At 42.5% G+C, this 13143-nt stretch overlaps 1 protein-coding gene across 2 annotated transcripts in view; it reads right to left on the bottom strand.

The window, feature by feature from the left end:
- Positions 1-4539: 4539 nt before the first annotated feature.
- Positions 4540-13143, bottom strand: part of chrm2a (cholinergic receptor, muscarinic 2a) — a 65129-nt gene continuing 56525 nt past the window's right edge. For both annotated transcript variants that reach the window (XM_030045358.1, XM_030045357.1), the window contains one exon: positions 4540-6912. In XM_030045358.1, the coding sequence (XP_029901218.1) occupies positions 5363-6871 (1509 nt within the window). In that variant the 5' untranslated portion in view covers positions 6872-6912 and the 3' untranslated portion in view covers positions 4540-5362. The remainder of the gene's footprint in view (positions 6913-13143) is intronic.

Genomic DNA, 13143 nt, shown 5'->3' on the forward strand with positions numbered 1-13143 from the left:
GTGCCTTGTAGAAAAATAAAACAAAGCACACTCACCATACAGCGTGTACACACACACACACACACACACACACACACACCAACATTGACACTGAAATTGACTTATGATGACAGACATACAGGGGTTGCATGATTTCCCACACGAAATGAAAAGTATGGATGCACACGCGCACACACACACACACACTGAAAAATCCACAACAGCCACAGCAGCCCTCTGTGCCTCCAGGGTAATATGGAAATAAGTCATTACTATGAAACCCACTGTATAATGTGTAGGTTTTGTAAAATTATTTCAAAGGTTTTGAAAATGAGATGAAAATTTTCGATTGTTCAGTCTCAAAACTTTCATTGCCTTTGCGATACGGCCACGGCCATGAGGGTGAGAATCACAGCAGTAGGAGCTCAGAGCTGGGAAACACACAGTACGTCTGACACAACACCACAAAAGATACTTTGTAAAGGATGCACAAAAAAAAAAAAAAAAAAAAAAAACTATTCTTCAACATGCACTGCACTGCAGCGTCACTGAACCGCAGTGCCTTTTCCAACCACTTTCCGAGCACAGACACACCATGGACGTACACGCAGTTTTAAGATAAAAGAGCAATTTGTGTTTGTCATTCTGGGTAAGGCACTTCAAATTGCTCAGTACAATCTGGCGATATATTTTCTGTCTCAGATACAATTCTCATGAGGCCTGGCTGTAAAAACCTTAGCAGCAGAGTCCACAGATGCTTTGCTAGCCACCATCCAAATTCATTACGCATTCTACTTTAATTACTAACCGAAACAATCAAAATAAATTACAGCCGCTACCGCCCACCAGTTCTGAATGGCTGCTGCAACTACAAGACTGTTATTAGGAGAAGATTATACACACCTATAGACATGGCAGATTACTCCTACGCTAAGAGTGAAACCAGAGAAACCCTAAATGTAAGGTTGTCTGCAATACGTGTCGTATGTTCTCCGTAAAAGGAGTTTAGCCCTTTGACATAAGCCGTGTGAAGGGGAGCCCAGCTAGCTCTGACGGCACATTATGATGTGTTGATTACCATGGAGACAATGTTTACGTCTAGCCGCTGACTGATGAACAACGGAGGATGGTCATCTTGGAAATATATGAGAGCAGGTACGCTATTTCAGCTCACATGGATGCATAAATCACAAGCGTATGGTCATGATAATCTCATGAAGCCAGATCATGACGCGAAACGAGAGCTACGGGGCGGATAAATGCAATAAAACCGCACAAGGGACGGGTACACAGCACCGTATCGCCTCGTGTTTACACCAGAGTGCGAGTTTCGTCTGGGACAGGCGAATTCCTGCAGCAAACCCTTGGCTGACCCGCCGGGAACGGCTGCGACTTCTCCAAACATGGTCCACACGCGGCGTGATCCCGCGGAGCCTGCTGTGGATTTTGTCACTGACAGACCCCTTCCTCCACCCCTCCAACGGGTAACCATGACTACAAAGGCGAGCTTATCTGCGTCGCACAAAGTGTACACCTTGGGGGCTATCAGCCGGCTTACTCCCTTGCGTGCGTGACAGCCATTCTCTTTGACTCTGTCACCGAGCGGCGCTCTCTCGCTCTATCCTAAACCCCATTCTCTCATAGCCCACCCCCCCACCCCCGTCCCCACTTTACATTCCATCACAAAAGACAATGCCTGAGCATGAGTATCTCTTTGTTCTCATCTGTTCAACAACTTGTCGAGGGTGGCTGGAGGGGTGTGTGTGTGACTATGTGATCGAGGTATGTAACAAAACGGTATGTGAGAACTCTTTTGTGCGTCACACCAACACGACCGAGTGGCTGAGCAGCGGCCACTCTGTTGGACGTGCCTCGCCCACGCTCTCCGGGGGTGATAAACCGAATTCACTTTCCATCAGACACCCAGCTGGCTGCTCCAAACTGGGACCCCTGGACCACCAGTCGTGCCGGGGGCCACTCTACTCTCCTGCTGGTATCACTCAAACGACAGCTTAGCCAAGATTAACCAGATATTCTTGCGAGGCTCTTACCCACTACTGAGACGTGTGACAGATGACAGACAGACACGGCTCCACTAATCACCGTGACGGATGGTTGCATGTTGAACTTGGATGGATGCCCCAGCACATGCTGAGGCTGCTGGAGTAGATACAAATAGACTGTCCACGCACTTGCAGGACTCAGCTTACTGACTTCCCACAGATGCATCCAGTCTAGTTTGAGGCTTGTAACGTTTTTTTTTTTTTTTTTTTTTTAAGCATTTTATTTGACAGCAAAGGCAGTCAAATTGATGTGGTCGCTTAATGCAAACTTGATGTTCGGATTTGTTTCGGTGGCTAAAAACAAGGTTTGAATGTAAATCTACGAGGGCGAAGATGTTTCCCTCCTCTGTGCGCATGTATAGGTGTTGTAATGTGATACATCATGAGGGTTTTGCAAGAATGGGAGCATGGAGAAAGAGTGAAAAAGAGAATGAATAATGGCGCAAGTTAATGAATGTGATATGCATTGCATTCATGACCTCCTCTATGGGGTAGAGTCTATAACAGGATCAGGATTGAGTGGGGTACTAAGTGGGACAGGGGTGTGTAGCACAAGCTGAGCGTGTAATGGGCAATCTTTAATCTCAAATGTAGGTGTTCCACATCATCTCATAATCTGATCAGGCTCATGGTGAGTTTTCATTATAGGATCTGTCCCAGATCTCTCTTGAAGGAGACAGCCTTGAGGATCTACTCAGTGCAGGCGTAATTCTCTCTAAAGCCCCCCTGCCAGCCACTGTGGCAACCTCCTGATAGCAAATGCTGCTACATATTCATCGCTCCAATTGGTGAGCATATATTAATGTAACTGATAGCTCAAATGATGAATAAAATGCATGGGTATACACACATAATGCGGCACAACAAATGTAATTCCTTTTCTCATTATTACTGTGAAATAAGCACCATGAATAGTTAATTTTAATACAAAATAAAAACAAAGCACGTTTACTGAAAGTAATTCTACCACACCGTACATGTAACGACATGGAAATAGCCCTTAAATAAATCACAAGGTTGTGGCCTGTGATTATAGTAAACTCCGCTCTTGGAGTGCGCAAACACACGGTTGACGGCACACACACACACACACACACACGCATGCTCACACGCTCACACATACAGCAAGCACACACAGACACACACATACATGCACACACACACACACACTTTCTGGGTTTTCACAGTCATTATCTGTACAATGTAGAACAGCACAGCCTGTGACATCAAATCAATCCACTAATTACCAGAATCAAATGAAGTGTCCTCTATAGGAAGGCGTAAGGTGTCTTCCTCCAGAGAGTCATAAGCCACAGCTCTGAGCCCCAACCAGCTCGTTGCCTCTCAACCAGAGGGCTCTCAGCAGTATAGGATAACTTAACCGAAAACATAAATATCTTAATAGACACTATCAAATAAACACCAGGCATCCTGTCAGAATTTGTTCTGTACATCAGAGCTGGAGTGACGTGATACAAACAAGCGGCAAATCAAAGGGTGTGACTGAACAATCTCATGTCACATTTTTCTCTGTTTATTTAGTCATGAGCTTCTCCTTGTTGGAATTTGTATGCTTTTTTTTTTGTTTGTGTTTTTTGATTTTGGTGTGTTTTCTATGGTGATACACAGCAGGATGTATTCCATTAGATGCAGAATTTGCCTTTAAAACTGCACTTGGCAGGATTTCTGTGTAAACATACCGCTGGCTCACCTGCCGAAATCACCAAGTGTGGATGCCACAGGGAAGACGGCGCCATCCCCACTAATTGAGACTCCATAGAATCAGCCGGTTTGCCCAAAGTGAGTTCTGGTGTCAGGAACGACAACCACTGAATCATAACTGAACAGCAAAAAACACAAAAGCATCAAATCTTCTTTCTTTTTTTTTTTTTTTTGGCCTTTTCAATGCCTGTCGGTGTAAAACATCACAGGCCGATCAGATTTATTAACATGAGTATGCTAGGGATCTACTACTTATCGGCCTGGCCTATTATCGGGGTTTTTACAATAATCAGTGTTGTAATTTTGATTTACATGATGGCTGACATGAAAACCACTCAGACACTGCCTCAGCGTCTGAAAGACAAAGACAGGGCAATGTTTGTGATAATGTGGGTACGATTTTCATCTCCCTCTTCACTGGATTGCAATTAATTTGGTTTTACAGAAAGGAAAAAAAAAAAACAACAACAACAAAAAACGCTGTGCTGTAATGTTGCCTTTACAGAGGGGTTACAATGGATTTATTCAATTTTATTTGAATGATTTTTCTATTTTTATTCACTAGACTTCTGGTCATTTTCTTGTTTTTTTATTTCTTTCTTTTCTATTTTTTAACCAATATAATGATGTTAATTACAGATTGTTGCCTAGTCCAGTTTTAATCTGAAATCCTACTGAAGGCAACTCCTTCCCCTGGGCCCTCGCTCTTCCCTGTAGTTGGGATAGCTTCCAGCAACGACGTGACCATGCCAGAGGCAATCTAGACAAGCTGCTACACTTTTCATCCTCTTCATCACCATGCACCACCAACAGAGAGCATCGTCTTACACCAGGGAGCGTGTGCTTGAGTCGGAGTTACTGGTGTTCAACTTGTTGGAAAGGATTGTCCAATCACAGAATTGTCAAATGACTGACAATGTTGGCAGACACAGAGACAGGAAAGTAGGCAGGCAGAGGGGCGCGCACACACACACACACACACTCATGTCTGCACACACAAACATATTGAGTATACACTGATATGTACAGTTATCTACAGGTATCATCACTGAACTTCAAACTTGTGAGGTTTGTGAATTCAGTCAGCCCTATTTTCCCATTAAAATATTCGTGTTTTTGTACAGTGCAGATCCGTCTATGCTCTTGTCTCTTTTTTTTTTTTTTAATTATTATTTTATTCAATCTCTTTTGCAATTCAGTGTCACTCCCAAGTGTTACACATTAGACAGTTATAGACACCCTAAGTTTTTTTTTTTTCTTAACGCTGAATATTTCCAAACCAACTGTCAGTATTCTGCGTTCCCTTTCTGCACTGTTTCTGCACAACACATCTCAGTACAACTGGCATCAGTTGAATTTGCGTAAAGTGCTACAACCGGTTATTGAGAGAGAAATTGGAAATTAATGATAAATGAGGGAAAGTAATTTCAAATATACTCTCGCTGTCCTTATCTATGTCACAAACGTCACTCACAGTCGCACACACATACACACGCATGCATGGGCACACACACACACACACACACACACACACGCACATATATGCACGCATACACAGTCAACTTGTACTTATACCCATCTCTCCAAGAGACACATATTTATCTGGCTGACCTAATATTTCTGTACTGGCAGAGGAGAAGATGCTTGAATGTCTTTTTAAATGTGACATTGCACAGAGCGTAGCAGGCAGGGTTGATGGTGCTGTTGATGTAGCAAAGCCAGTAGCCAATAGTCCACACTGTGTTGGGGATGCAGCTGGAGCAGAAGGTGTTGATCAGCACCATCACATTGTAGGGAGTCCAGGTGGCCACGAAAGCCACCAGGATGGCCATGATGGTGCGGGTCACCTTTTTCTCCCGTGACGGTGCCGCTTTCTTCTTCTTGTTTGGTGGTTGCTTGGTCATCTTCACAATCTTCCGTGCCACGTGGTTCTGCCGCTCTGTGGCTGGGACAATCTCAACAGTGGCATTGGACGGTGTGTAGCAGTCACCCTTGGGAGATTTAGTCTTGATCTTGATGCAGGTCAGCTTGGAGCCCCCTGCCTTGGCTCGGTGGCGTGGGAGTGGCTGGCTGGGCTCGGCGCTGGAGTTGGCCCTGGAGGGCACCGCCTCCTCATCCTTCTGGTTGGACGCAGCCACACTGCCCGATGTTGAGTCATTGGAGCTCTCCTTCTCTTCTCCGGGGGTGCAGTTCTCCCTCGCTGCATCCTCGCCTTCTGTCTCTCCCTCTGCAGTGGTTGAGGACGGACCCTTGCCGTTCTGCAGTTTTCCGTCGTGCTGGTTAGCCACTTCGTCAGCGTTCTGGGTCGGGCAGCGCTCTGTACCTTCCCCCGGTACATTGTTGTTGTTGGCTTTAGGTGCATTGTTCCTGCCCTGGCCAGGTGCCAGGGGCTCCGGGTTGGCCCCTGACGGCTTGCGGTTATCCTTCTTCACACGGCTCTTGCTTGCTCTGGAGATCTGCCAGTAGAGCACAATCATGATGATGACGGGCAGGTAGAAGGCAGCGATGGCGGTGCCAAAAGTGACAGCCGCATTCGAGAAGAACTGGATGTAGCACTCCCTCTCAGGCACTGTTCGGCCACCAACAATAAACTGCCAGAACAGGATGGCTGGTGCCCAGAGGATGAAGGACAGAACCCAGGCTGCAGCAATCATCATTCCAGCCATCTTGGTGGTCCTTTTGACAGGATAGCTGAGGGGCTTAGTGACACAGAAGTATCTGTCAAAGCTTATGATGAGAAGATTCATGACAGATGCATTGCTGACAACATAGTCCAAAGCTAACCACAGGTCACACACCACTGGCCCGAGGGGCCAGTACCCTATCACTATATAGACTGTATACAAGTTCATTGAGCACAGTCCAATAATTAGGTCAGCACATGCAAGGCTGAATAAAAAATAGTTGTTGACAGTCTGTAGGTTCCTATTAACTTTGATGGAAAGCATGACCAAGATATTTCCAATAACTGTAACCAAGCTGAGGGAACCAGCCACCAACACGATGAACACCACCTCCACAGTCTTGTAGGCGCTTTCACTGTCGTCCACAACTTCTGTTTCATTGCCTTCAGAGGCATTCCAGTAGGTGAAATTGAATACATCCATGGCATTTGGTCTTTTGTTTCCGTCTCTAACTCAGATGGAACCTGCAAAAGAGAACAAGAGAGGAGAAGCTTAGTAATGTTAGATAAATGTGTCCTTGGCAGCTTTTGGCAATAGTCACTTTTGCATGTCAGGTATAAGGTCACATAGAAACTATTACATTACGCTACTTCAATTCAACTTAACAAGGACTCATTCCACTTTCCCATTCAACTCAATTAAAATAAAATACTAACACCTTCCCTTCAACCAGGCATGAGTCCAGTATTTAAATATTTTTTAACTGTGAATAAAGCCTATATACACACACAACTAATCCACACAGCCATCTGTGTAGTGCTGAATTGAAACATTAAAAAGGGGTGGGGGGAGAGAGATCAATGGATATTAAGAAAGGAAATCAGTGTGTGAATCCAGATTAAATGAAATATTTTAATACATAACAACACATGCAATGCCACCGTTAAAGTTGCATAAGGGTGTGCTGAGGGGGTGGGTGGGTAAATTATTTATTAGTGGACAGCGAGAAGTGTGTTACATATAAATCACATCTTTGTAATCATGTGTCACTTCAGCTATTCGCTCTTCTAAAAGCAATTCACCAAACCACATCAACAATTTCAGCTACACCCTGATTGGACTTGTTTTGGGTTCGCACAAGGGAGCTGCCTTGTTCGGTTATTATTCTCATTACACATGCTACCACTTGGTGACATTATTACAAAGCATAATGTATGTTTCCATGGTTATGCGGATGACACGCAACTATACATCTCTGAACCAAATAATGCCTCAGCTAGAAACTCTATTACTACCTGTCTTTTGACAATAAGTAAATGGATGAGCCATTATTTCTTAAAGTTAAATGAAGGCTAAACTGAAATCCTGCTGGTCAGCCCTGAAACAAAAAGGAGAAATGCTGTTTAATCTGGGGGAATCAACTCCCTGGATTAAACCAGAGGTTGCAAATCCTGGCGTTATCTTAGAGTCAGATCTAAGCTTCAAGTCCCTTGTTAACAAGGTGACGGAAACACCATTTTCCCACCTTATAAAATCAAAAAGATGCTGAAAAACGGATTCCTGCTGCCTTTCACTTTTTACTTGCCACCCAAAAACATGGTAAGAGTTCAGCTCATTCAAAACTCCGCAGCTTGGCTATTAACCAGGACCAAGAGGAGGGAGCACATTAGTCCAGTTTTAGCAGCTCTGCACTCCTCTAACATTTAGAGTTGATTTTGAGGTCCTCCTCCTTGTATACACAGCCCTTAAGGGGCTTGCATTAAGCTACATTGTTAACTGCCGTATCAATTATGTGCCTTCATAAACACTAAATATCTGCCGCGGCTTTATTGGAGGTTCCTGTCAGTAGCTGAAAGAAAATCTGGGATGCAGCCTTTGTCACCCCAAAGCTATCAAACACACTACTGATAGATACCAGCTCGCTAAGTATTTTTAAAAGAAAACCAAAAACTTATCTCCTCACTGTAGCATTTAACTTGTGATGATGTTCCTGAAACACGCCTGGAATTTCATTTTTGCACTTTGTTAAGCACTTACACACTGCTGCACTTCTTTTAAAAAGGTTGTATTTTGCTTGGTTTTATGCAGTCTGTGTTCTATTTTATTTTATTTCATTTTTATTATTTATTTGTTTTTATTTTCCATATTGTATTACGCATTCTGTTTCTTTATCATCATCATCATCATCATCATCATGGGGGCTTATTATTAATATTTATTATCAACTGGGTTTTATTTTCAATCACATTTTCATTGTGCACCTCTAATCTTCAAATATTGCAGCCATTTTCAGTAAGTTAAATGAGGATATTGTGAGTGTGGCGTCAACATGCCGGCAGAAGGCCAAGTATTGATCTCGCTTCATGTCAGTCTATTCAGCGTTGAAGAAGAGAAAGAAAGGCTTTGCGGGATGCACTTCCTCGGAATTACGGCTTATAGCCATTTAAAAACCTGCACGAGATCGTTCAATGTCTAAGCCAGGATAAAAGTGTTTCTAAACACTGTAATCTGAATGACGTTAAGCCCACTACAGAAGACCTGCAAGGACACTGAAATAAAATAGACAGCTGCAAGAAAGCCCACACAAAGGAAGCTCTCCAGGAGGATATACTGTATGATGTGTGAAAATTGTGTCTTTACTGTCTTTTCAAAAGCTCTCACATTTTCAACTTGACACATTTTCCCCCATGCAAACAGCTCATAGATATTAAATTATTTATTGAATCAAGATTAAATTAATAGTGTTTGTCAAGGCTTTTCACCGCCTGCACTCTTCCATGGATCCATTTTCTGATCAGTCCAAGAAGTGTTGTGACTGGCTTCTGGCTTGAAATGCTGTTTGTTTTCTTGGTTCGATCTTTTCATGTGTTTTCTAGCCTTGTACTTGATGGGTGTTGCCAGATAGTCTTCAGTTTCCCTTAATCCCTCCGTGACACTCGGCAACGGCAATATTAGCACCAAAATCTTTTCAAAAAGATAGGAAAAGTATAATTACACGCTACACAAACAGCCCACACTGCAAAGAGTTCAATAAAACTTAAAGAGGAATTATTGACGAAATTGGAGCTGCCATTTCATCTTCAAAGGTCCATTTCCAACTTGCACTCAAATATTCTCTTCATACAGCACTATAAAATTCCTTTGATCCCCAAGTGACCCGCTAGTTCTCGCTTTTAACCTTAAACATTTGCCTGTGTGGTAGACCTTGCTTTGATTTATACACTGCTGAGTTCTTCCCGCCATAGACCTTTGATATTAGTAATGTGAGTAATGTGGTTTGTCTGCTCTGTGTGTCGAACCGGGCCACAGCTCTTGCAGCAGTTATGAATGCTGTAGGTCAGATTTTATGACACACATAGTGGCCAATCGCTGGCTTCCCCCCCACATCAAAGAGCTCACTTCTCAGTTTGACATAAATGTCATCAGATTGCACAAGTGATTCAACATTTTTACTCAAACTACTCTGGTTAATAAAAAATAAAATAAATAAAAAAAAAAAAAATTTAAAAAATCAAACTCATACACTTGGTCGACTGCTGTGCTACGCAGCATGGATATCTAAAGTCTATTAAAAAGATGAGTTTTCCTGGAAATAATACCAGTAATGTTGTCTGTTAAAGCTACAATGTACTCATTTAAAATCAATCAGTGCTGGGAAACTTGTTGCATCAAAGTTGCATCAAACTGAAACTGGTTCATTTTCTTTTTTTTTGTAACAAGGTTCACACAACAGCTACTCAGAGCACAGTTTGATGTCACATTTGTCTGACTGACACAAGGAGCTAAACATGACAAATGCAGCACAAGGGAACATGGACAATGAACCAAGAAGAAACAATGGGAAACACGCAAGGAGTTAATCAGAGCGACAAGACACAGCTGGTGAGGAGGCAGGGGCAGAAAACGGAGGGAAAACTCTGGAGACACAGGACAGGACAAAGAGCAGAAGGGGTGGAGACCAAAAAGAACCAAACTAACAAGGCACAGGTGGAAACCAACAACGAGAGCAGCTGAGCAGAGGGCTGCGCTACGAAGCGAGTCCAGCAGAGCCCAGCTTTCTCTGTGTGAGCCGGCTCAACTAAACCTAAAGCCCCAGCAGGAGATAACTGGTATCAGGACGGGGGTTATCAACTGGCCTTGTGCAGCCTGGCTCTCCTCTCTGAGCTCTGTGCACGCTCACAGTAAAAGGTTTGGTCATGTGACTCCTTCTGCACAAAATGGGCCGATCGTGTGCTGCCTATGTCACTAAGGAGGAACAAACTGTCATTATGGAGAGCTATGAGGATCCAGCTTATTTCCAGGAATTAAACATTACATTCAATCAAGAGGGAACCACATTTTAATTTCATTATACAGCCTGTTGTATAATGACCAATAAACTTCCTTGTATCCTTGATACATGCAAATCATTATAGTTTTTGTCACTATCAAGTGAAATAAATGATTGGTATAATATTGGGCCTGTGGCTTATTATTCTTTCATTTTGTGGATGTTAATCAGTGTAAAATTTAAAGGGTTAATGGATGTATTACCTGAAGCAAACAGGAAAAAAGACAATTTTAAGATGAAACTCTGAACATAATCTGGTCCAGAGCAGGTTATGTTTTTAGCATATGTTACCGTGGTGATGAAGCCAGGTCCTCAACATATCTCGCTAACTCATTGATCTCGCCTTGTAGTACAACATTCAGACTAAAGCTACAGGTACCATGAGGAGAGCACAAAGCAGGAACTGAACTCAAACTACATTAAGTCCATAAACGGAGTCTAAGGGGAGACACAAGATCTCAACCACATAAATGCACAACTATGACAGTTTCTACGGTGAGTCAATTTCATGTAATTATTCCTCTAGTTTTTTAATAGAAGAAGGTTTGCCAGCTGTGTTTATAATGTGTTGAGTTAATCAACACTAATTAGAGACAGTTTATCTGGTTTATATCGGTGACGGGAGCAGCCAGCAGCAGCGAAGCCAACACTTAAAAACAGCATCAACTTGCAACAATAATAAACAAATGAGCTCATTATTACCTTCAAACCTAGAGCACTGATCACTTGCATTTGTAATCTCACTGCTTGTTGCACTTTTAATTGAATTTGAAAATGCTCATTAATGCGACTAAGTTACATGAAAAAGTTTCACGTGTAATGTTGCTTGGAAGGATTGGATTGGAGTTACAGCGCTGAATGCAGCTTTCTGTTCAGCTGTGGGATAAACAATACATTTGAAAATGTAAGCGACATAAATTTTAATGTGGACAACCTCCTCTTTGCAGAACAACATAACTCTGGTTAAACTTTACATTCGCCTGCTAAGCTGCTTTCACTGCCGACGCCGATGCACCGCAGCAGGAGGTCTCGCACAAATCTGCCTGTCACTTCAGACCAGCTTCCTGTTATTCACATACTTTGTTTTATTTTTATTTTTTTTTTCTGTATCTGACACTAGACTGCTGCCTGACCTCTTGATTAAAGGCACCCGATGTAGTTTTCCTTGTAAACACACTTGATTTTGTTTACATTCAACATTTCTCATCAAGCTGGGAAAAAAAAAAAAAAAAAATGAGCGTGTGTCTTTGAGGCCAAATAAACATGTGGAATACATCTCCTCCCTCAGAAGACATTTGCAAAGCCTTATTTTGGAACATTTTTGAAAGTGTTGTTTATATGCTCATGGCATGCTGGGGCCTATTCCATCAAGCTGGCTAACGGGATAGCCTGGCTTATTTCGATGAGTCTCGCTAATTTAAGTGGGAGTTCCGTTCCATCAAAGTGGCTTATATGAGTTGCAGCTCAATAACCATGGCAACTTAGTCAGCAGAACTAGCCTGCTCCGTGGCAGGCTTACAGTCAAGCTTAGCTCAGCTGCTGTCAGAGAATGTCCGACGGACGCAAACAGACCCCCAGATGACGGCTCCGTCACGTCTATATTGTTGCCCCGGCATCACATATTCAATTTAATTAAGTTCAAATTTAATTATGTAGCACCATGTCCGTGTTCGGAAATATAAATTCAGATTTAGCCTATTTCCCACAATGTGACCAAGCATGAATGTACGTGTTTACTTAATAAAAAATAAACCTAATGAAAATCATGTGTTATCACTGTCAGTCTCCGAAATCAACCGAATAAACAATCAATTACTCAATCAAATTTTATTCATATAGCACAAGTCATACATCAAATGCAACAACAAGCGTTGAACATAAAGGAGTTAAAAAGAACATGAGGTTAAATAAAAAAGACGTCTTATTTTATTTCCCACCCGCAATTTGCGATGACCCGCCTCTATTCTGCCCGAAGCCAATAGATTAGTTGACATAGGTGAGGGGCATTTACAAGAACACATAGGCTATTTTAGTTAATCCCAATTGAATTCATGGTCATCCCACTTTTTGAATGATCCCTTTATATTTGGATTTTTACATGTAGCCTACCTATAATTTCATATGTAATGTAAATTCCTAAGTTTTGAAATCATTTAGCCTATTAACCATTAAAAAAACAACAACAAAACAAACTCAATAATCATCATTTTGTTCAAGCTGTGAAGACAAAGAATGAAAGCATTAAATACAGTCCAAACCATGGCTTTCTGTTGTGTTTAAATTTATAGGCTACTTAGCCTACTTCCTTCTCCAGTTTTTTGATTTCCATATCCCGACGGTGTCGCGCCGGTCAACAATTCTGCTTCCGGCGCCCCTCTGGCCACTAGCGGCGCCCCTCCAGCAGATGGCGCCCTAGGCAATTGCC

This window comes from Myripristis murdjan, chromosome 23 (genome assembly GCF_902150065.1).
Source record: "Myripristis murdjan chromosome 23, fMyrMur1.1, whole genome shotgun sequence".
Lineage (NCBI taxonomy): Eukaryota > Metazoa > Chordata > Actinopteri > Holocentriformes > Holocentridae > Myripristis > Myripristis murdjan.